Source organism: Mastigoproctus giganteus, chromosome 8, assembly GCF_048544385.1.
Source record: "Mastigoproctus giganteus isolate SK-2022 chromosome 8, ASM4854438v1, whole genome shotgun sequence".
Taxonomy (NCBI): Eukaryota; Metazoa; Arthropoda; class Arachnida; order Uropygi; family Thelyphonidae; genus Mastigoproctus; species Mastigoproctus giganteus.
The window spans coordinates 182540126-182565441 of NC_143582.1; the positions used below are offsets into that span (position 1 = coordinate 182540126).

General features: G+C 35.0%; 1 protein-coding gene across 1 annotated transcript in view; it reads left to right on the plus strand.

Moving 5' to 3' along the window:
- LOC150082051 (sodium- and chloride-dependent glycine transporter 1-like) overlaps positions 1-25316 on the plus strand; it is a 158944-nt gene that overhangs the window by 21794 nt on the left and 111834 nt on the right. Inside the window, exons 3-5 of the mRNA XM_090379081.1 lie at positions 1129-1260; positions 11019-11310; positions 23066-23198. Coding sequence (XP_090235207.1) covers positions 1129-1260; positions 11019-11310; positions 23066-23198 — 557 coding nt within the window. The remainder of the gene's footprint in view (positions 1-1128; positions 1261-11018; positions 11311-23065; positions 23199-25316) is intronic.

Genomic DNA, 25316 nt, shown 5'->3' on the forward strand with positions numbered 1-25316 from the left:
AGTTTTTAACAGAGAAGTAAAAATATCTGCTTAATGTGAAGGATAATCAGTTGATATTTTAGCAGAAATAAAACATTTCCTATTCCATCACGTCTCTCTTTACTTAAAGTAAAGAGAGATGTGGTGGAATAGGATTTCAAGAAGAGCTGAAAATATCTAACCTTTTCTATGGACATTTTCAGCCCCTGAGGAGTGAAGAAAGGCAGTGTTCTTGAGAACAGTATATGAGTCAGTAGAGTGTTTTTAGAATTTTAAAGGACATAAAGTGGTAGCCCTGCATACCTTAGCTGTTGTATGCAATTCAGGAAGATGATTGATATATGTAATTATCTAAGTGGTAATGTTACAAGAAAGGCAAAGGTGGTAATTTTTAGAATGTAAATATATGGTTATATGAAGCCACATTCAAACTAAATGGGCAAGTTAATCATCACTGCTGTGCTAGCATGTTGGGCTAACAAAAACTCTTATCTTTTCTTTTGGAAAGATGTCAATCTGCCATGGGATTGTGTAACTGTGAGATTATCAGACTGTTACTGTCAAAGTTATCTTGAAATGTTAATGAATTATGCAATCTGTACAGTAATAAATGTTTTCAGATAGGAATACCACCTATCTGGATATAGAATTTTCTGAGTGGTGGATAGGTCATCAAGGAGTGCTTGCGAATATCCTCTAGTGTGAATATCTTAAAGATAAATTGTACAGTTAAAAACTTGGAACACTTTTAGACTTGTGGTAGCATTGCAGTAGGAATTGCATAAAATTGCAATTGAGGTGTGTGCTACTGTCAATCAGATGAGAAAAGATACCATTCATGCCAGTGGTGGGCATATTGAACATTTGAACTAATTTTTATTATGTATCATATCACATTTCTACCTATAACTGTGTAGAAAATTTGAGTTTAGGCCTACTTAATGTTTAAAAGTTTTTATACATTACTTTGAATTACCCTGTTTATTTATATACACTATATTAAAATCAGTTTGCGGCATAAAATAACATTGTGCATGTATGCACACCCACCCATGCACATGCTCATGAGAATGCACAGTGGCATTTTTGACTATATTATCAATGGAATGGCATGTTTTACTGTAACTTTATTCTGTATTTCTGTTCCAGGTGCATTTCTGGTTCCTTATTTATTGTTCTTGGTAATCTGTGGAATGCCGTTATTTTTTTTGGAACTTAGTTTTGGTCAGTTTGCTAGTCTTGGACCAGTTGCTATTTGGAAAATATGTCCTCTTTTTAAGGGTAGGTATTGTTTGTTTTTAATTATGTGTTTTATATTTCTAAAATTTATATTTAACATGACATTCATTTAATACATAGTTTAATATTTATTTATTCTATAGCAACTGTATATTAAATCTGTTTTTTTACTTGCAAGTGATTTAAATTTCAAAATAAGTGTTTTGATAAAAACATTATCAAAGCATTTCTTTTGTAATGTATATTGATATTTATAGTTTTTATCATTTACCCTTAAGGCATTGCATAAGGAATCTAGACACATTATTTTCCAAATTTTTGTTAGGTTTTCAAATAAAGAAAAGAGAATAATTATCTTTTCTTATATCTATTTATTATATATCCTCTTAGTACTTTCTACATGTGATTATAGTCAATGGGGTAATCCTAACAAAAAAAAAAAAAAAAAACATATAATAATAATTATAATGAAAAATATGAGATTTTCTACTAACAAAGTTAATATGCAACTGAAATGTAATTTAATAAGTAATTTAAAGTATCACAAGTTAAAAGACAAAAAGACAAAGCACTTTGTGTCACTGAGGGAATAAATGCCATTGTTATTATTACTATTATTATTAGCCATATGGTGCAAGGAAGCCTGAGGCTTATGCTGCACCAGCCAAAAAACTTTGAGTTACCCTGAGAGAGAGAGAGAGAGAGAGAGAGAGAGAGAGAGAGAGAGAGAGAGAGAGAGAGAGAGAGAGAGAGAGAGTAGAAGGAAATCGAATTTTTGAAATGTTCTACAGCTGTGATATTAAACAACTGTGTAGCCTAAATCAGATTAAATAATTTCTGTTATTGTCAGCTCTGCAAAGCATGCTCCATAAACTTTTCCTGCTGATATTACTGTATAGACATTAACTTAGGGATTATCCCTGTTATGCCCAGTTAATTTCTTCTTGGGGGATTCCCTCTCCCATATCTGCAAATTGTGCCAGTTCAAGAGATGAAACTTGCTCCAACAGCTGAAATGTCATGAAATGCCAATTGTTAGCCACATTAGCCACATTTTTGTGGAACTCTGAACAGAGGTGATACTGTTTCACTTTGTTTATGGGTTTCAATTGCTACATAATTTATAACTGATAAGCATGGATACAAATGTACTTTCAAATGACTTGTTAAACTTGTTTTGGATATGTTAAGTTGCCTACTAGCATGCATTACCAGTTTTTGCAGACTATACAAAAATCATTATTTAATGTTTTCAATGTGTTTTCACTCACAGATCTGCTAATAATTTTTTCTTTACAGACTTAATGATGATTCATAAGAACACTTTATCAACCGAGTTGGTAAAGTATTTGTTGGTATCTGTTTTATGAAAAACTATCGTCTGAAATCCTTCTCTGGCTTTTTGCCATTTTTTTCACTACTGAGGAATTAGTGAATGGATTAGTGCCTTTGCACCATGTTTTGTTCGTAGTGAACTGCCAAAGTAGATAATTGGAATCATTTAAATTGTATCTCATATTGTGAATACCTTCACAATGAGTTTCCACAGTATTGCACTACCTCGAATAAGCGACGCTTATGGCAGATACTACCACCAAGATGGCACTGTTACAACACCAGAGTTGCAACATCAGGGTACCTGGTATTGAAACTTGTTTGAGACTTGTTGGCCTCTGTTGTTGCAACTGGTTTGAGACTCTCCTCAGTGAGGAGAGGCCAACAAGTCTCAAAATAGTGCTCTCTGGATGGTGGTATCTGCTGAGAATAAGTAACATTAATCTTCTTCATTGGTGAAGCATTACTTATTCGAGGTAGTGCAATACCATGGAAACTCATTGCGTCACGATATGAGATACAATTAAAATGATGCCAATTACCTACTTTGGCAGTTCATTATGAACAAAACATGGTGCAAAGGCACTAGCCTGTTCACTAGTGAATTGTATACATAGTCTCATGCTTGATGCAAAATAATCACTTTAGTTTTTACTACTGAGGAATGCACATTAAACTGCAATGTAGGCACTATATTGAAACTTTTGAGCTGATTTTTCCAACTGAGACACATAGTGTGTATACACTCGGTGTATGTGTACACACATACACTATATATAGTTAGAAATGGAAAATCGAAAATTATTTAAGAAATGATGTAACATTATATCTGCATTATATCAACGGATGCATAGTGTTACACCATTTGATAAAAATATTTTGAATTTGAAGTTTTGTTTCTAACTTTGTAATTCTACAAGCTATCATTACTGCATTGTGCATGTAGGCGTTAGTATCATATGCCTTTTCAGTCTGCTTGTACAAATTCTTCAGTCATTTTCTACTTTATTACCCGGGTCCTGAGCTGGATATCATCATTCTTCTCTTTCTTGGTGATGCATTTTTACTTCTGACTCTCTCTCTTTGAGGCGCCTCCGTAGCCAGGTGGGAAGGAGCAGCAGTGCGTAGCACACGCTTCTTGATTAGACCGGGGTTCGAGCCCGTCACCACCACCAAATATGGAGGATGCGGAAAGGTCGGGGAATGACCACCGCATATCCTGGAGCAATATGGCCTTAGTTGCTAATGCTCCTAAAAAAAAAAAAAAAAAAAAAACCGAGACCAAAAACCAACCTCTCTCTTTTTCTCTCTCACTCAGGGTAATGCGGGAATTTTTTTTTGACTGGTGCATCATAAGCTTCAGGTTATCTTGCACCATATGGCTAATAATAACATACATAGGATGTTCTGCAACATATTTAGTCAACCTTTGGGAGCTCATTCTAGAGGTGATTTGGAGCAAAATATGTCCTATAAACTATGGGTAAATTTGATACTGCTATTGAATCAAGCACTAATGTAACAGTGAATATAGAACCAGTTTTAAATTAATCTTTATTTTAGTTACTTCAAATGTTTAAAAGTATATTGAATTAACCTTCAGTTTATTATTAACAACTTAAAAGTTTACAATTAAATTCAATTTTAAATGATTACCTTGTTACAATGGAGCAATGCCAGGCATTGCTCCATTCAATATCCCTGTGGCATGCATACCAGTTCGTTTGACAACAGTATCTTTGTTTTATGGCATCTATCAACTATCACTTTATTCCCATTTTTCAATTCTAAAAAATTAGAATTGAAAAATGACGAGAAACAGAAACAGCATTTGCTGGTATGCTCAAATTTTAGGAATCTGGTTTGCATGTTGATGTATTTAATACAACTGACCTCTGTTGTGTTTCATGGATGTTGAAAATTATATCTAATGCCCCATGTGAATAATGGGATTCATATAGAATTCATGTTAGAATGGTTTGATTTGGGGCAGCAGCTACTGGCAGGAAAACCATCAATCACGAGAACCATTTATGCATTTGGAAAGTAAAAAGACACTGGCAGTATTTGCTGGAAAGGTTGGTAACTGTTATTCAACTTTTGGAATCTTGTAATTTAGTTTTTAGAGGCCACAGGGAAACATTATCCTTAGATATGAAATTCAGGAATTTTTTTTACATTTAGTGAAATTAATTTATAAGTATGATATGTACTACATGAGAATTTCCATCATATAAATGAAAATAACTAAAATAAATATCAGTTTATTATGAGAGAGGGTAGAAAGGGTACGTCCAGTCTTATATGCTGTGAATGACATAAGGCCAGAGGGGCTTACATCATAGAGATAAAACAATAATTAACAATAAACACTATAACAATAATTTATATGTGACTCACATACATTGAAAAAACAAATTAGAAAATCTACAATATTAAATACTGTAATAACATTTACGACAGAAAACAAAGGAGAAAAATCTATTGTATTAACATAGAAAATGTACAAAAGGAGAGCAGTTGCATAACTGTGGTGGGTATACCTAAGAAGGTTAGGAACATTCTCATGTATTCCAAATTTGCAATGTGTGTATTAATATTTAGCTGGAGTTTTTCTTCTCTGATTAAAAACAAAAAAAACAATTCTTAAAATACCTTGAGGTGCAAAATATTCTTTATATATGTTGTAAATGATGTGAACATATTTACATATTTGTTACATGTACCTTTTTTACTTTTAAAGAATACCTTTATCATTTTTTGTGGTTTTCTGCTTTTGTTCTCTACCATTTTAGCTGTGTCAGTATTGAATTATATTATTGTATTATTTTCTGTCTTGATTTATGTTAAAGTCACTAACTACCATGAAAATTGTATTAGGAAACTTTTCCAATTGATGGTGGTGGTTGTGGAAGGGGATAAAAACTGATTATAATATGAAGTTTTTTTGTTCCATATTTATATTTATGTAAACGCAGGTATTGCAGTACAGTGTTTGGGGTGCTAACCTAGCCTCCCCTTTTCCACACCCTGTTTACAATATATTCCTGAGTTTTTCAGAAAAAAAAAAAAAAAAAGGTGACAAACTGTGATGTACTCTTTTTACTAAGTGCAGATCTGGTAATCCTATTTACAAATAATGGATTGTTGTTATTATTATGACTTTGTCTCCTTATGGGATTTATTATTATTATTGTTGTCATTATTATTTCAGTAAGGTCAAATAGCATCTGTTATAATTTTTGGAGCTCTAAATTTGTGTATAGTTAATTTAAAAAATAAAGTGACTGTAATTTACAATTTTATTACATAAAATAATAGCTAGACAAAATATAAAACACACACACACACACACACACACACACACACACACACACACACACACACACACACACACACACACACACACAAATTGAAGTTGTTTGTAAATATGTGTTTTCCCCCCCGAGCTTGCCCTCAAATACAAATACTTATATCAGTCAAAAAATCTTGACATGAAATCAAGTTTAATATTAATCAGAATTAAATAAATTAATTTTAAATTATTTAATTGAATAATAACTTTCACTGCCAAGTTCAGCTCCTTTACTACTATTGTGGCATAGTAGTAAATCTCAATATTATAAGTATTGACAAATTTGTTGGATGCTTTTCATTTCATATTCAGATTTTGTTGGTATTAGGTACAGGGCTGTCAACTGCTATAAATTTATGGGCTTAAAAAAAAGTTAAAATTGTGTATGCTTAGAAAAATATTTTGGTGCCTAAAACTGCAAAGAATTCTTTACAGTTTCATATTTATCTTATTCCCTTTATTAATTCTTGAAAGAATTAAAGCCATTTTTATTAATGGAGGCAGATCAAAAATGTGAAATAAAATGACAAAAATGTGCTGTGGTAGACTTGTTTAACCTTTCCTGGAGTAGCATGTATGTATGTATGTATGCATGCATGCATGTATATATATATATATTTTTTTTTTTTCCTGTGTGGGTCCTAAGTAATATATTTCCAATAATATTTCATAATGCTTCAAAGTATATTACAAATCTTCTGATAACTGTGTTTCTAAGGATTGTAGACCTATTTTATAATGGATAGTATAAAAATGATTTTAAAACTGGAGGAGGAGGAGACTGCCTGTCAGCCACTGTTGTCCAAGTTTGCATTACAAAAGCTGAAATTTTTTGGAATCTAGCAGTTGAAATTGAATGAAATGATATGAAATTGAATGAAATGATATGTAAAGAGATGTAGAAAGTAATAATATAGGAAAAAAATGAGTAATGGGCAACTAGGTCAAAATAAGAATAATTTAATATTTAAAGGCAACTAGGTAAAATTATGTAGAAAGTTCATGAAGTTTTCATTTTTATGGATTTTCAAAATTTTGTGAATAAATTCTCTCCACAGCCCACGAGTAGCAAAAATCTGACTGCTTGGAGCCCAAGCTTACAGAGTTGTGCCAAGCCATTTTAGTACCTGAGGAAAGAATGAAAATTTTGCGTCCCCTAAAATATATTTATATATATATATATATATATATATATATATATATATATATATATGACTTATTTAAAATAAAGCAGAGCATCAGTTATCCGGAATAATTGATGTCAAATCTCTTCCGGAAAGCCAAATTTTCCGGATTATTGACTGGAAAAGTTTCAAGATAATTTTTCTGGTAAGATTAAATAAATGTAATCTAATTATTTAATTGAATAAATTTAATCTTATGATTAAATTAAATAAAAAAAAATTATAAACTAATCTTTGAAAACAAACATCCATCCAGGCATTTTTATGATTTTTTATACAAAACAGGAAAATTAGAAAGATTTTTAAATGCTCTCAGTTTTTTCAACTTACCAATAACGAGCACGGTCAATCTGCTTTCCCATGGCATTTGCACACACAGCAATTATAACTTACTGTTTTCTCATCTTAAAACCTGGTACAGGCATTTCTCTTTTAGTGGCTAGGGTTTTTCTTGGTAATGCATTCCATAATAAGCCCGTCTCATCAACATCATAAACATTTCTTTCTCTTAATTTGCTATAACTGAAGCAAATTTACTTTTAAAGGACACTGCTGCCTATTTTTTTGCAGTAAGTTTCTCACCTTGAATATTTAGTTCATGTTTATTGTGTCTCAGTTTAAAGTTTTTCAGCCAACCTGTGCTTGCCTTAAAATCTTCATTACCTCTTAATTTTCGATTAAAATCCAGTGCTTTTTCACACAACATTGGGTTCACTCCAACTTCACTTCTGAAGAAAATAAAACAAAAAAATAAATAAATAAATAAAGTCCACTCTCTAAAGCGACATTTTCAGGTTTCAGTATTGTCTTTTTCCTTCTAGATCCTCCTTCACTATCCATAATCGACACAAATTCTGTTATAGCATTGGAATTTTTCTTTATGTTGTAAATTGTTGAAGTCCCCACATTAAACCACTTTGGAGAGATTTCCTAAATTTTCACTTTTTCTAATTCTATTAATTATATTATTTCTAATTCTATTAATAATTTACATTTTTTGTTGCAATGTTAAAACTACGCATTTTATTTTCATTCACATTTTACCTTAAAAATTGAGAAAAATAATAAATCGAGCAGTTTCGGGCCGATATTATTCTTACCGAATCAGCTAAACTAATCTGAAATTCACTCATGGTGTCCGAGAAAACCCAGTAATCTCTGTGATATTTTTCTAAAGCATGTTTCTGAAGATTAACAGAATTCTAGGTGTTACAACCATAAAACAATAATAATTTCCAATTTTCAGTTTATTGGGCTTTTTGTTTGTACAATCAGTTATAAATGGGTAGTAAACTCAATATTTTGCTTATTATAATCAAAATTCAATTTACTACCATGAATAAAAAAAAAAAGATCAGCCTTTCAAATTATTCTGGATAACCGATGTTCTACTGTACATTTCTGGTACACGTTTTAATAAAAATAAAAGGATGAGAAAAAAAAAAAAAAAAATTAAAACTGTTTAAAGTGATTTTTATTGTCACAAGCAATATTTATTATAAATATATAACATATTTATTTATGCATCATTCATTTCAAAAATAATAACAATACTATTATAATACTTGAAACAAACCTTTTGTCAAAAATATTACAAATTAGAATAATTTAATAATATTTCTTTAAATAAATTAACAATAATATATTGTAGACAGACACATGGCTTTTATATGTACAGATTACAATTTTATTTTGCGAGCTTCAACTGACGGAAAGTCATTAATAATTTTGTATGGGCCTCTTAATTGATAAAATGGCCATATCAGATAATTTTGATTGGCTTAATGTTGACTGTTAATAGTTTTTAATCAGTTTCATCTTGCTGAAACCTCTTTCACATGATGCAACTGTCACTGGAATTGTTAAATACACCGGGTGGTTATAAAACAAGTTTCCCTATTCAGGAGACCATAGTGTCAAAATGGTTAGAGTTAGTGCTGTGAAAATCAATGGGTATGTCATATGGGGAAGTGATTTGTAAAAAAATATTTCAAATTTCTGCCACCAGGGGAAACGGCGCTGTACATATGTAAAAGTTGTCATTTACTTCAAGACACGCTGCTTACACAAATGACATCCTGTTAGATAAAAGCAGAAAGGCCAGTGCTACTGTCAATAACCATTATGGCTCTTACAAAAAAGGAATGCACTCTTTTAGTAAAACTGTTCTACCAGAATAATAGTAATGCTATTGTAGCAGTATGTGAATATCAGAAACTTAAAGGTTTGCGTAAAGGACCTTTGATGTCAGTGGGGTTCCAAAAACCAATAAAGAAATTTTAAGCGACTGGGGAGTTAGGTATAATTCCAGGCAGGAGACAATCACGTATTGAAACGGAGGTAGTGGATGAAGTGGCAGTTGCAATGGCCTCCAGGTCAGAATGCGAAACACTACCAGTCAGTAGTGCCAGAGGTGTGTCAAGAGACTTGAACCTTCCTCGGGCTACTGTATGTAAAGTGCTTCGAATAATTTTACACTGGTTCCTGTACAAGATTCACGTAGTGCAGGAACTAAAGTCTTGTGATCAGTAACAACGAATAGACTTTGCTCTATGATTTCTGGCTTGTATGGAACGACATTACATGTGCTTGAATGATCTTGTGGTCTGATGAGGCACATTTCACCCTTCATGGGGCTGTAAATACACAAAACTGCCGAACATAGGGAACTTTCTATCCATCTGTTGTGCACGAAAGACCACTACAAAGTCCATACATTACAGTATGGTGTGAATTTGCAGCAGAGTAAGGTGCATGGTAACTAGTGCACGGTACTACACTCTTCTAAGAGATCATATTATTCCCGCTCTGCAAGAAAGGCAATGCTTGGAGACCGTAGTGTTCATGCAAGATGGTGCCCACCCCTCCCCACGTTGGTCAACATTTGGAAATGATCGCATCATTTCTAGAGGCTTTCCGTAGTTCTGGCAAGTCTGATCACTAGATCTCAACCCCTGTGATTTCTGGCTATGGGGATACCTGAAAGACAGAGTTTACCATGGTGGCATACAGATGCTTGTCAATTTGAAAGCAAGCATTAAACAGCATGTAGCCAACATCCCCAATGAGGTGCTATGCGAAACAGTCGCATGCAGTCCTCCGTTTTCAGGATGTCATCTCAAGCAAAGGAAAGCACATAAAACAATATCTGTAGATTTCTAAGTTCTGATATTAAAATCTAATCTTAAGTTAAGTATTCCATCTCATGTCTACAATGCCCATTTCTCCCCTGGTGGCAGAAATCTGAAATATTTTTTTTTTTCTCTACAAATCATTTCCCCATACCCTAAATGATATACCCACCGATTTTCACAGCACTTTCTCTAACCATTTTTAAACTAGGGTCTCCTGAATAGAGAAACTTATTTTATAACCACCCGGTATTCTTAATGTCACTTCCAGGTGATTCTAACAGTTCATATTCATGAATAATTTTCAAGAGTTTGGTCTTGAAAAAGCAAGATGATAAATGGACTGGAATAATCAAAACATAAAATTGAAAATGGCAATTATTTAATCTTTATTTTGGCTCCACTTTCAGCTTTCAAAATGAGACAAGAGCCTCGTTCGCCTCAGCACGACTCTGCATGTTCGAGAAACTCACCCCAGAATAGGTTAGTCATGCACACTGACATGTTGGGGTGTTTAGTGAATATGACTGACTTCTCTTATGACTTCCACACTTCCTGCAGTAGTGGCAGTGTTTATTTTAGGTATTACATACTACTTGTAGCATTTTGAGCTGACTTCATATTATGCACAAATATATCTAAAAAAAAAAATTGGTTGTTTGTAAATTTTTCCTATCCTGTCCATAAAAGTAACTTTAAGCAGTTGGCAACCCCTAGTTGGTTATTTGTTACTTTTCAGTCTTCAGCTTTTTTTTTTAACAGTGTTAACTACAAATAATGTATTATTTATTCTAGGTTTAGGCTATGGCATGATAATTATCTCTGGTATTGTGTGTATATACTACAATGTGATTATTGCATGGACACTTTTCTATACATATCAATCATTTGCTGCAAATGTACCTTGGGCTACCTGTGGAAATTGGTGGAATACAAAGAATTGTGTTGATAATCATGAAGATGCCATTAATTTGAATAATAGTAGTCACTTGATTAATGGTACAATTGGTTATAACGAGATAGAAAATAGTACTACAGCAATTGAAATTACTGGTGCCAAGGTGACATCTAGTGAAGAATTTTGGTTGTGAGTATATTAGTTTATTGCTTAATTTTTTTAAAAATGCTAAGTTAACATTTTAGTGTAATCTGTATTCCTGCATTTTATAAAATGGGTGTCAAACTTAGAAGTGCATGTAAATCGTGAAAGTGGTTCTTGGGGTGTTCCAGTTTTTTTTTTTTTTTTATATGTAAACGCCAAAACACAAGCGGTATTAGGAGCTATAGTACTTAGTACCGTGCTTTGGTTGGAGGTTCAGAACACGAAAGAAGATATTTGTTGACATTGGACTTGAACTTCTGTAGACTGTAATTTTCAGGAAATACGTATGAAGGAAGGTTGTTCCAGAAAACAGCAGTTGAATGAATAAACATGAAAGATGAAAAGTTGGTTCTGTGAGTTTGCAGTGGGACAGTAAATGAATGTTGGCTGGTGGCTGCACATGTTCAAACTGTTTTGAAAGAGAGAGCGGGAATTATAGAGTCCAATTCAGAAGAACAGTGCCCATGGAAGTATCTGTAGAAGAGGCATGCAGCAGAAACAGTACGTCTATGAGACAGCGAGTGGAGAGACTCTGTTAGAGAGGAATCATTAATTAACCTAACTGCCCTCTTCTGAATCGAATCGAGAAGCCTGTGAGAGGTTTTGGGGGCACCACCCCAGATGTGGGAACAATATTGCATGGCAGCGCAGATTTGCGATTTATACAGAGTGAGCAGCTGTCTGGAAGAAAAGTAACGCCGAGAGCAAAAGAGAAAACCCCAAGTTTTTTAGATGCAGAGGAAGCAATATTTTTAAGTGCTTGTGCCAAGAGAGATTAGAAGTCAGGATAATCCCCAAAAGAGATATATCATTTTGCCTAGAAATTGGAGTTTCACCAAAGATAAGCATAGGAGCAGAAGAATCCTTTTTCCGAGATATAAGAGAAGACCGAGTTTTAGAAGGGTTGAAATCAATTAAGTTGTCTTTGCCCCACTGGAGAATTACCTGAAGATCGGCATTTAAGGAATTGGTGGCAGATTTTCGACAAGTTGAAGCTGATTGAGCAGGGCAAGGTTTCTCAAAATGGAAAGTTGAATTCAATATGCTGTCATCAGCAAAACTATGGATAGGATTTTCAGTCAATGGAAGAAGGTCATTAATATTCAAGAGGAAAAGAGTGGGGGGAAAGAACTGAACCTTGGGGGACACCGGCATCAGTGGAGAAGTTAGAAGACATAGCGCCATCTACCATCACCCTCAGTGAGCAATCAAAAAGAAAACGGGATAACCAATTACAAAAAACAGTTGGCAAACCATAAGATGGAATCTTGTTTCGAAGACCTTTATGCCAGACATGATCGAAAGCCTTTGAGATGTCAAGAGCAACTACTTGTGTTTCAGCGAACCTTTCCATTGAATTAGTCCATAAATGGGTAACATAAGCCAGAATATCACCAGTGGATCGACACTGACGGAATCCATACTGGCGATCGTTGATCAGATGGAAGGTTTCTAGATAGTTTAAGAGTTGGCGGTTAATTGATTTCTCCATTACTTTAGAAAGAGTAGAATTGCAGTGGGACGATAATTGAATGGGAGGGATTTGTCACCCTTTTTAGGAACTGGCTGGATTTGAGCAAATTTCCAAGCAGAAGGAAAAACACATTTGGAATAAGAAAATGAAAAAGGGCGACATAGAACGGGAGTAATTTTTCGAGCACAGGTTTTGAGAACATGTGGAGAAATGCCATCAGGACCTGGAGCCTTCTTAGCATCAAGATTCGTCAAAATCCTTCTGACATTCTTTTGATGGAAGACTACAGGAGATATTGAATGGAGCGTGTTGGGAATGGTGGGAGGTGTTTTCTCAAGATCATTAATACATGAGTTGGAAGAAAAATGGGATGCTAGCAGGTCAGCTTTATCCTTGGCTGAACAGAACCATCTGGTTTGGACAGAGGCGGGAGCAGAGATGGGCAAAAGTTGCGGCCAATAGCTTTGTCAAGAGACCAGAATGCTAGACTACCATTAGGGCAAGAAGCAAGTTTCTACTCTTAGCCTGTTCAAACTCTAGTTTGGACTGATTAATAACTGCTTTACAATTGTTGCGAGCTTTGGTTTAGGCAGAAAATGAAACTGAAGAATTATAAACAAGCCAATTATGATATGCAATATTCTTCTCTTGAACAGCCTTAGCACATTTATTGGAAAACCAAGATTTAGATAAAGGATAAGATTTTAAAGTGGAGTGTGGGATAAAGGATTCCATTCCTGCAAGAATAATTCACTGACACGATCTGAACAAACGTTGACATCAGAAGTTTTGAAACAGTAATTGGACTAAAGAAAAGAAATCTCGCAGGTCATCTCATTTTGCATTGTTGTAACGCCAAACAACACGAGGTTGGGAATAGCCATGAGATAAAGGCTCCATTGGAGAAGAAACACTCACCAAGTTGTGATCTGAAGTGCCTAATGGACCCCTCACTTCGACTGTGTACTTAGAAGGGTTGTTTGTGAGAAAAAGATCAAGCGTGTTTGCTGTATGATTAGGATTGTCCGGTATCCTTGTAGGTAAATGAACAATCTGTGCAAGGTCATTAGTAATTTCAAAAGCCTCAGCATCTCGACCAGCTAGGTCGGTGTGACTAGAAAACGGAAGCCAGCTGGAGTTGTGAACATTAAAATCACCAAGGAAAATTACCTCACTGTTAGGAAAGTTGGACTGGAGAAAGTCAAGTTGCAAAGAGAGGAAGTCAAAGAGCTCCAAGTGATTAGTGGAGTTGGGAGAACGGTAGAGACAACAGATGAATTTGACACAATGAGGTAGAGAGATTTTAAGCCAGAGAAGATCAAAGAGAGGAGATTCCAAATTGCCAAGTCTCTGACGGGGAATATCAGAACGGACATATGCACAAGTACCACCTTTTAGGCGAAAGGAATCATACAGCAAATAATTTGGTCATCTGAGATGAGCAGTAGTTGAATCAACTGATAACTGAGATTCTGTTCGAAAAGTATGGGGTTTTGCAGACTGCAAGTGGATAGGACATCGTTGAGATTAGAATTGAGACCACGTATATTTGTGAAATGAATTAGAAAGTGTTTGGGAGGTTTAGATCTTTTCACAGATAAGCTTGCTCTATTAGTTTGACAATTCATTGTGTATTCAATGGTAAGAAAATGTAGGTGGGACGTGCTGTATAAAGTAATGAAATTTTTGGATATGGCATACACATGGTAAGAATATACCCAGATCCTTGACATAACATGGCCTCGAAAATGCCCCCTGCATACAGGGGCTCACATCTATTGAGTATGGGCTTGGCAAACCCAGGGTCCTGAGCTGGATATCATCATTCTTCTCTTTCTTGCTTTCTTGGTGATTCCCTTCTACTTCTGACTCTCTCTCTCTCTCTCTCTCTCTCTCTCTCTCAGTAATGTGGGAATTTTTTTGGCTTGTGTAGCATAAGCCTCAGGCTTCCTTGCACCATATGGCTAATAATAATACACACTACTTGGACTCCTCCAGTCACTATCTGGCAGAGTAGAGGTAGCAAGATTATACACTAGCTGATCCAGAAGCCTCCAAGACCAATAGGTTTGGTCCGGTGTACTAACTAGTGGCCGGCCTGTGAACACCGTTTTAGAGCTGTATGTTCTCGAAATGTAAGGAATATTGGATCTTGCCACGACGTTCATCATAACCTCAAAAGTCATCAATCATACTGCATGAGGGAAGAGATGGGGAAGGGTTGACTGGAACTTAGCTCTAGAGACTAAACACGGGTTCCACCACTTCAAGCCTCCAATAAGCAAAGTGGTGGTATTGCACCGGTTGAGGAGTCATCTACCACCTAGTACTGCCTGGTAACATAGAGGGGCGGCATTTCTCCATGTGTTGTGGGTGCCACACTCGACCCCTGCTTACTTTGGTTCACACCTGGGTGGTCAACCATCATGTACTTGTGCATGGAGGTTATACCCACAATTACTAACAGTCCCACCATTGTGAAGGTACAAGCATAGGATTTGGCTGTCACAGACCATCCGGACTTTGCCGAAATTGGGTCCACTTGACTTGAGTGTCACCCGAATATCAGTTTCATCAGTGTTTTAGACTCCCAGGTAGCAAGTACAGCTTGTCTGGCATATCTGAGAGAATGTCTGTGACAACCTCAAGGACCAAAGTTGGTAATGTATACACAACATGTCAGCTAGTATTAGTAAAAGATATGGTAAATATTTTCAAATATTGGCCCTTGAATATAAACAGTTTTCTGATTATCAAAGATTTGTATAATTTAATAACTTTAAGCACCACTATTTATTTTCATATAGATATATCACAACGCTGTCAAGACTCAGTATAGTTAGGGAAGGACGATATGTGGTTGTTTTCCCTTAAGGTTATTATTATATTAATACCACTCTTATACCATGTGAAATGAATAATATATTTTATTAGGCTGTTCACTTACATTACTATACATTAAAGTGACATGACATTTCAGGTATCTTACTGATACCCCATTATCAGACCATGGGGACCATGCCGTTGGAGATACAGAAAAATAGGAAAGGTTACAAAAAATATTTTACAATATTACAGTTACAATTACCAATGCTACAATTACCAAATTTTTACAATTACAATTACCAATACTACAATTACCAAATTTTTTACAATTACAGTTATAATTACCAATATTACAATTACAGTTACAGCTATCAGTATTACAATTTGAAGATTTTGATTCTAAAGTATTAAGTTTTGAATTGCCATGACAATAGAAAATAGGAAATCTAAGGTAAATGCAAAAAGATGAAATTCTTACCTTCTAACAGACTCCTCTTGCCGATGTTCCCAGAAACCTGATGTGCATACAGGCAAGAGGTGCTACCAGCAGTTAATTTATAGGTGAGTAATGAACTCCATTAGCCAATAGGATAGTGCTAAGTTTTTATCCTAGATCTGTGGTTCTTCTGTATTGCAGCCTAACCTTTGCTTCCATACTCTGGACATCAGGGAAATGTCACTTTAATATATAGTAATGTAGGCGAACAGCCTAATAAATTATATTATAATTTCACATGGTATAAGAATGGTATTAATATAATAATAACTGTCAAGAAGCTCCTAGATGTAAACAAGAAAATGCTGTTCCTTTTCACTGCATGTTGTAGTAGTAGTAGCATGTGATGCAAGAAAGCAAGTGTTATGAGCTTATGCAGCATCAGCCAAAAAAAAAAAAAAAAAAAATTTACAAAACAATTCCCTCTAAATGTTTGTCCAGTTCCTCATTAAATTTATTTAACCTATCAAATTCCATGACAGATGGAAGTTTTTTCCAGCAATTAACCACCCACTGGCTAAAGGAAAATTTCTGCACATCTGTTCTACATCTGTCTTTCCTCAATTTGAATTTATGCCCCCTCAGTTCGTAATCTGAACAAGTGGAAGAATCCCATCAGAATTCAGCGTGCTCAACCCATTAAAGGCCTTATACATCTTAATCAGATCACCTCGCAGGTGTCTAGTCTGCAGCCGCTGCAATTTGCAGAACTTAAGCCTCTCTTGGTAAGAAGATCCTTTCATTCCCCTCACCAATCTTGTTGCCCTTCTCTGTACATGCTCAAGCAAATCTACATCCTTCCTAAAATGAGGCCTCCAGACCTGTACGCAGTACTCAAGGCGTGCCTGACCATTGCCTTATACAGAGGGACAGTCACCTGCTTTTCCCTGCTAGCAAAATTCCTGTATATCATTGACAATACCTCATTACCTGCCCTGGCAGCTTGTCTGCATTGCTCAGAAAACTTCATATGTGACTGCATAATTACACCCAGGTCTTTTTCATTTTTTACCACCTGAAGCGTAGTACCACACAGTTGGTATATTTCTCTGGGGTTACTTCTACCCATATGCAGTACTTTGACAAATGCAATGTTAAACTTCAGTTGCCACTTCTCAGACCATTTGCCCAAATTTTCTAGATCCTGATGCAGTAGCACACTGCCAAAAACAATCCTGCCAACCTTTGTATCATCTTCAAACTTTGACACTAAGCATGATATACCTTCATCAATATCATTGATAAATATACAAAACAATAGTAGACCCAACACTGAACCCTCTGAGACTCCACTAATAACTTTACTCCACGAAGAGCAGCACCCATTGATTACCACTCTCTGTCTTCTCCCACTCAACCATCCTTTTATCCATTGTAGCATCTTACCCTTAATACCATTCTTCTCCAATTTGTACAGTAGTCTTCCATGCGCAATGTCAAAAGCTTTCCCGAAATCCAAGTATATGATATCAAAATTATTTTTTGCATCCAGTTCCTTTGTAACCACATAATAATATCCAATCAAATTTGTCAGACAAGACTTTCCCTTAACAAACCCATGCTGTGTCTGAATTATTGCTGCAGTCTTGTCTAGATGATCCTGCAATGCATCTTTAACCAGTGACTCCATTATTTTACCCGGAACAGAAGTTAAACTAACTGGTCTGTAATTACTCATGTCACCCTTCGATCCCCCTTTGTGAACTAGGGATACATTTGCACATCTCCAGTCCGTGGGGACCTCTCCCCTGAGTCCAAGGATGCTCTCATAATTATGGCTAAGGGTTTGCTTAGTTGCTTTGCCGCCTCCTTTAATATAACTGGATGGATCCCATCCACCCCAGGTGCCTTTCTTATGTTTAACTTCAACAATTTCTCCTCCACTTTGCTCTCAGTTATTACAAAATCATTAAGCACCCTGCTACAATTTGATATCCTTCTGGCATTTTAAAACCTTAATAACTCCTCATGTGTGAATGTAGATGCAAAATACTCATTCAGTTTGTTTGCTATCTGAGCAGGATCATCAATAGTTGAACCATCGATATCAAGTGGACCAATCAGATTCCACTCCTTCCTTTTAGAGTTTATATAAGTAAAGAAATCCTTGCTGATTTTCTTAGCATCCTTTGCCAAAGATTTCTCATAATCTGCCTTCACCTGCCTAACCTCCTTTGTGATTTGATTACAGACTAGCTTATATCTGCCATAGGCTTCTAAGTCACTTGATAATTTATATGCATCCCATGCATTTTTCTTCTGTCACGAGTCTCATTAGTTTATTTGACAACCATTTAGGCCTAAACCTTGAACAATATTTCTTAATAGGTATGAAACTTTTAGGAGCTTCCACAATTAATTCCTTGACTGCTTCCCACTTAGAATTTGCTGTTGGTAACATCATCAGTTGATCCCACTGTACAGAATTTAAAAACTGTCTGAGACCACTGTAGTCTCCTTTTCGGAAGCAAACACCCTCCTTTCCTTTACCCCTGATGTTAATTATATCTTTAAGTAAATCCCACATTAGTACTCTGTGATCACTGCCACCTAGTAGTTCCGTTATCTGCAAATTCTTAATACACGAATGATCACTGCTGATAACCAGATCAAGAGTATTGCCTTCTCTGGTTGCCTCTCGAACATGCTGCTGCAGAAAACAATCATCCAATAAATCCACAAAATTCTTACTAGTGTGCGAGTGACCAATCCACAAGTTCCAGTCAATATTTGGGAAGTTAAAATCCCCCATTATAACACATTCTGATTTACTAGCCCACTCTATTTCTCTGTACAATTGTTCATTGTACTCATTCGAGTCATTAGGCCTATAATACACTCCTACTCTTATTTTTGCTTTAGCAGTGCTTATGTCACACCAAACTGACTCGACAGTGTACTGTTCATCTATATCAACTGGATGCACTTCTTTTGATTTTATGTTTTTCTTAATTAACAGCATAACCCCTCCTCCCTTCCTATCCTGTCTAGCCTTTCTGTACACGTACTCCCCAAATTCCAATTCTGCATTTCTAATATCTGTGTGACACCACATCTCTGATATCCCAACAATATCCGCCTTTGATGTCTTGACCAACACTTCAAATTCATCAAATTTATCTACTATACTTCTAGCATTGGTATACATGCAAGTATACATGCACCTTTTCTTATTCGTAGTTACCCTAACACATCCCATATACCCACCTGTTGCACGATGACTGCCATCAGTCCCTGAAACACCCAGCACCCCTTGCTCCAGGCCGCTGCTTATTCTAATAGAAGTAGTGCAAGAATCATCTTCACGTCTGCCTATGGCTACTTTTAACCTTTTAGTCTGTGAATCCCCCCAAATAGAATCCTAAATGCAGTGATGCGTATTATGCTATATATTTTTACGTTAGAGCTACATAGTTACCACAATTAAAAATTTGAATTCCCTGCCACACTATACAAAAACAATAGCTGCAAGATTCAAACGAAACAACGGTCTTACGTATATTAAGTAGTAAGCTACAAAAACTCTTATCTAAATTAAAAATAAAATTACCCAGCATAACTAGAACTATAAGGCTACGTATAAAGTATAATATAAAATAACCATTAGGTAAATAAAATGGCAAACACTTATTGCTTTTTCGGAGCCTGTAATTTACAGCTGTAATTTTTAAAGAGAGTCAGCGTCCTCTTTTTGTACAGTAATATTGTATTCTATTCTGTAATCTGCTATATTCTGTTCATTTTGCCACTTTCCCACTATATAGAAAGGTACTCTTTGATACTTTTCATTTTGCAGCCTTTGAGATTCAGCAGTACAGCATCATTTCTATTTTAATATGACTCTTGTTCAACACTGTAAAGCTGAAAGTTGGCAAAATTTGGCATCCTAACAAATGTTTGAGTGCTACCTGTGGTTTTTCTCATTGAAGTTTAAAGCATAAGTTTAATTAAAACTTTTTTTTTTAACTGATTAATTAGATTTTTGAAACTTAAAATTGAATTTTCAGATTACATTTTAAAAAAAAGAAGAAAAAAAAAGTGTTATAGATTAATGCTGGATACATTTTATGATAATTTACCCATATTTTATTAAATTTCATTGCATTGTATAAAATGGGTGTCAAAACGCAAACAAGTAGTCTGTACTACTTGTAGCATTTTGAGCCACCTTTGTATTAAGCTCAAATATATCTTTAAAAAAAGTTGGCTTTCTGTAAATATTTCTTATCCTGCCGAGAAAAGTAATTTCAAGGAGCTGGCAACTCTTAATGGGTATTTGTTTCTTTTCAGTCTTCAACTTTTTTTTGAACAGTACAAATAATGTATTATTTTATTCTTGGTTTAGGCTATGGTATGATAATTAGCTCTGGTATTCTGTGTATATACTACAATATAATTATTGCATGGGCACTTTTCTATATTTATCAGTCATTTTCCTCAGATCTCTGAATTTCAGTGTTCTTTCATTGTATTTATTTTAATATGCTGTCATTTGTATAATTTGCTATTTGAAATTGCCATTATTCATGTTCTTTCACTTGAAAATTTGCCTATTAAAATAAAGTCCTCTTTTCATTTCACTTTGAAATACATGATAATTGATTATGCATATCAAAATTTTTAATGTAGTAACAAATAATTTGACATTGAAACATATTAGTTCAGACATTTTAATTAATAACCATACATTATAATGTTTGAAACATTTCAGAACACTCTTGTTCCTTTGTTGTGGAAAAATAATTTAATTAACAATAATACTTATATGTAAATGCACCATTAAAAAGAGAAGGAAGAGGGGAAAAAAAAAACACATACACTCACATATATATACAGACACGTATAATGTCCAATTGGCATAATTACAATGGCATTAACGTTGCACATAAGTAGTCATTAAACTATAAGCTAAAATCTAACGTATTATGCATACTAATAATAATAATAATATATATATATATACACACACAAACTAAAATAAGCAAAAAAGTTCCGGTGAATATTGGGCTACAAATGAACCATTTCCGAGATAATGCACATTTTCTGTTAAGATCCACCACTGACACTGACTATGGGAGCACTAGTTTAGCAAAAAGCTGTGAATCCTTTGCTAAGGGTGGTTTTATTAAACATAAGATAATACATTTTTAATTTTTGGTTTCAACACCTCAGGATTTTACAGATGTTACAAAAGGTGTTTGAAATGCTGTCCTTGCATCTGTACGCAGCTTTGTAGTCTTATCTGCATTGAGTTGCAAATCCTCTCAGGCATTCCTGGGTCATTTCTGATTTTCTGAAAGGCTCCTTCAACCCGTCGCTGCAATTTCTCAACTGTGTTAATGTCAGAAGTGTACACCAAGCTTTTTACATGACCCCAGATACAAAAATCCATAGGATTTAAATCTGGTGATCTGGGAGGCCACATTACAGGCCCACCTCTACCTGTCCACCGTTGACCATACCTTCTAGTTAGATACTGAGTCACAACTCAAGCAAAATGTGCTGTTGCACCATCATGCATAAACCACATCTTCTGGCATTGCTGAAGTGAAACATTATCATCATCAAGGTGGATCCCAACTAGAAATGTGCAATATCTCGAAAACGATTCATATAAGGACCAATGTTTACTAGGCTTTTTTTGCATATTGTAGCCTGTACAGTTCACCTTTAAATTATTGATCATCACTTTTGAAACTCCTGTATATAAAGAGGTAAGAAGTTCCAAAAGGTGCATAGCAGCTTTCAAATATAAACTGACAGTGCCTTGAGCTTATCGGTAAATAATACAGTATAGCTAAAGTAGGACTTGTGTCTTTGTTATAGATCACAGGTAAAGAAAGACCCAATCTTACGAAAAGGGACTGATCTCTCAGATTGTAAGCTTACTATGGTAAGCTACCTTATGCTGCATCTACTAATAAGTAACACTTTTCTGTGAAGAGAAGTCTGACATTACTTATTAGTGTACAGTTTCTTTCAACCCAAGATGACATTTGGTTCAACTTCTTGGTGGAAGGTCAGGCAACTCAATAAACTAACTCATCCCCCCCACTGCTCCAACCAAGATTGGCTAGTCTCAATTAAAAAAGGACCTTAGAAATTCCTCCAGTCATCAATGGGAATTTAACACAGACCTCTCCAAATGAGTGAAAGGTATCATGCTGACTAAGCTGCCACATGGTACTCGCAGTATACAAATTCATATTTTGGGAATTTTTGTTAATCTCTGATTCTGCTATGTAAATCTTTCTGACCTTGGCTCCTTGCAAACTATTTTGATGTGTGTGATATTAATAGAAAAATTAATAAACTGGTATTTTTATTTGTTTATTATAAATAAAACACCCAACAAAATCTTAGCATAAGTTTGATATTGGCAAATACCTTGCTTTCAGGAAGTAAAAACTTGCTTGTCAAAATACTGTTCTACACTTAATTTTATGATGTCATGTGGCCACCATGACATGTAGTTGCCAGTTATGAAATTAGTTTTTTCCACCTGTGCTGCATAATTATTTTACTGCGATGTATTTTTAGTTTTTATGCTCAATTTAAATGAGTGCATTTTTGATCTTATTTCCAGGTTGGCAGTGAACCATAAGAATGTGAATGTTTGGGGTTGGATGTTAAGACAAAAATGTCTAAAGTATTTACTGTTTTTTTTTTCAAACAGAAATCATTTGATCTAACAACATAATTTATAATGTTCATCTCTACAAAAAAAGTGGATGGAGTGGAATTTTATGTGTTTTCCCCTTCCAATTTTATTAGCTACTTTTGGAATTTTATTCCTGCACAAGTGGAATATTTCCTACAAACTCTTATATGTGAGAAGACATTGTGCCACTCCAAAAAATTAATTAATATTGAAATCAGTAATATATTATCATTGAGCTCATTAGATGTAGATTTTCATTAGAAAATTATGATTTGTTTTTCAGGAACTATGTCCTCCAGTTGAGTCCTGGTATACATGATTTGGGTGGAATACAATGGCCCCTAGTTCTCACCTTGTTTATTGCTTGGATTGTTGTTTTCCTTTGTTTGCTAAAGGGTGTTAAGTCATCTGGAAAGGTAATACTTTTTTTAATGTCTGCACTACTATTAATTGTGCAATGTTATATAAATGCAAAACTGCATTTACAGATAAATATAAATAAATATTCTGTTTTAATTTTCAGCCAGTTTTTATCATTCAGATTATAGCATTGTAGCCATGATTACCTGAGTCATATCATCTGCAGTTTATCACCAGGCAACTTTGCTTTTGATGTGATATATATACAATTGAGTGCTATTGTTTTCCTATATGCAAATTGAAAAATTAGGCTTCTCAGTAGAAAATCATGTAGATTAGTTGCTGTTTGTTTGTTATTTGGTTTTTAGGAGCATTAGCAACTAAGGCCATATTGCTCCGGAATATGCAGTGGTCATTCCCTGACCTTTCCGCATCCTCCATATTTGGTGGTGACGGGCTCGAACCCCGGTCTAATCAAGAAGCGTGTGCTACGCAGTGCTGCTCCTTCCCACCTGGCTACGGAGGCGCCGTTGCTGTTTGTAACATTTTGTTAATGGCATTTAAAGCTTTCCACCGAGAGCAGGTAACAAATTCACTGCCCCATTGAGATTTAAAATGGCTTAGTAGTGTATATGGATTTAGGAAGTGTCACTAATTCTTTTTGACAGAATTGCAAGTTGTGCTAATACTCGTGCTACTAGCTGTTAATGCATGTTTAACCCTTTGTGGTCTGATGCTGCGGCCACCATGACATCATAAAATTCTGCTTCCTGTCTGATGTTGTGGCATCCATGATTATTATTGTTGCCAGCTATGAAATTAGTTTTCCTGCCTGTGCTGGGCATAATTATTTTACTATATATAAACAATACAAAAAACTTGACCGATGTTTGTATTCAATCGTTAACGGTAGGCAGCAGTCATTTTTATTTATTTTAGAAGTCACTGAGTATATTACACTCTATGTGAGAAGTGTTGAAAGTATTTAGGCATGGCATCAACATCTTGTAAAAGCCTTTTTGATGAAGAAATTGTTAGAATGTTCTGATTCAGGATTTGAATGAATGGAAGGAATTTTTTGGTGTTAATATGGGACTAAATGAAAATATAAAATAATACTGATTTGTAGAATGGACACAAATAATTTTGTTTTTTAAGACTGCATTTAGCAGGAAGAGATTTCTGCAGATATCATGATCACCCAACAAAATAGATAACAAAAAGAATTTAAAGTAGGGGATCTAAAGAAAAAATATATTCGATTATCGGAATGAAAAGTTTTATGAATATTTTGTTTTAAGAAGAAATATTTCAGAAAAAACTACTGGTTGTTTCATTGATAGAATTTCATTCAAACATTATACTCCTCAAAAGCTAACAAAGTGGGCCTTTGTGTATTTATTTTAGCTGACTCAGAAACAGGTTATCTGTCACATATTGTGTTCTATATTTTGAAAAGCCTGCTAGTGATAGTTCAATAAGACCAGATTGACTTTCACTTTAAGGGTTATGCTTCAACTCATCCAAAAACTACATAATTTTAACATTAGCATTAGTAGAGGCATAAGAATCTACAGATACAGGAACCACTGGGTGGCAGTGATCACAGTGTGCTGAAGTGGGATTTACTCAAGGAGGTAACTACCATCAGGGGTAAAGGGAAGGGTTATTGCTTTCGTAAAGGCGACTACGATGGTCTGAGACAGTATTTAAATTCTATACAGTGGGAGCAACTGATGATGTTACCAACAGCAAACTCAAAATGGGAAGCATTCAAAAAACTTATCTTAGAAGCTACTAGGCTTTACATACCAACTAAGAAATATTGTTCAAGGTTCAGGCCTAAATGGATGTCAGATGAACTAATGAGACATATGGCTGAGAAGAAAAATGCATGGGATACATATAAATTAACATGTGACACAGAAGCCTATGATATATATAAGTTGATCTGTAACCAAGTTACAAAGGAGATTAGGCAGACGAAGGCAGATTACGAGAAATCTTTGGCAAGGGATGCAAAGAAAAACAGCAAGGAGTTCTTTACTTATGTAAACTCTACAAGGAAGGGGATGAATCAGATTGGTCCACTTGATATCGATGGTTCAACTGTTCGTGATCCTGCTCAGGTAGCTAATGAACTAAATCAATATTTTGCATCTACATTCACACAC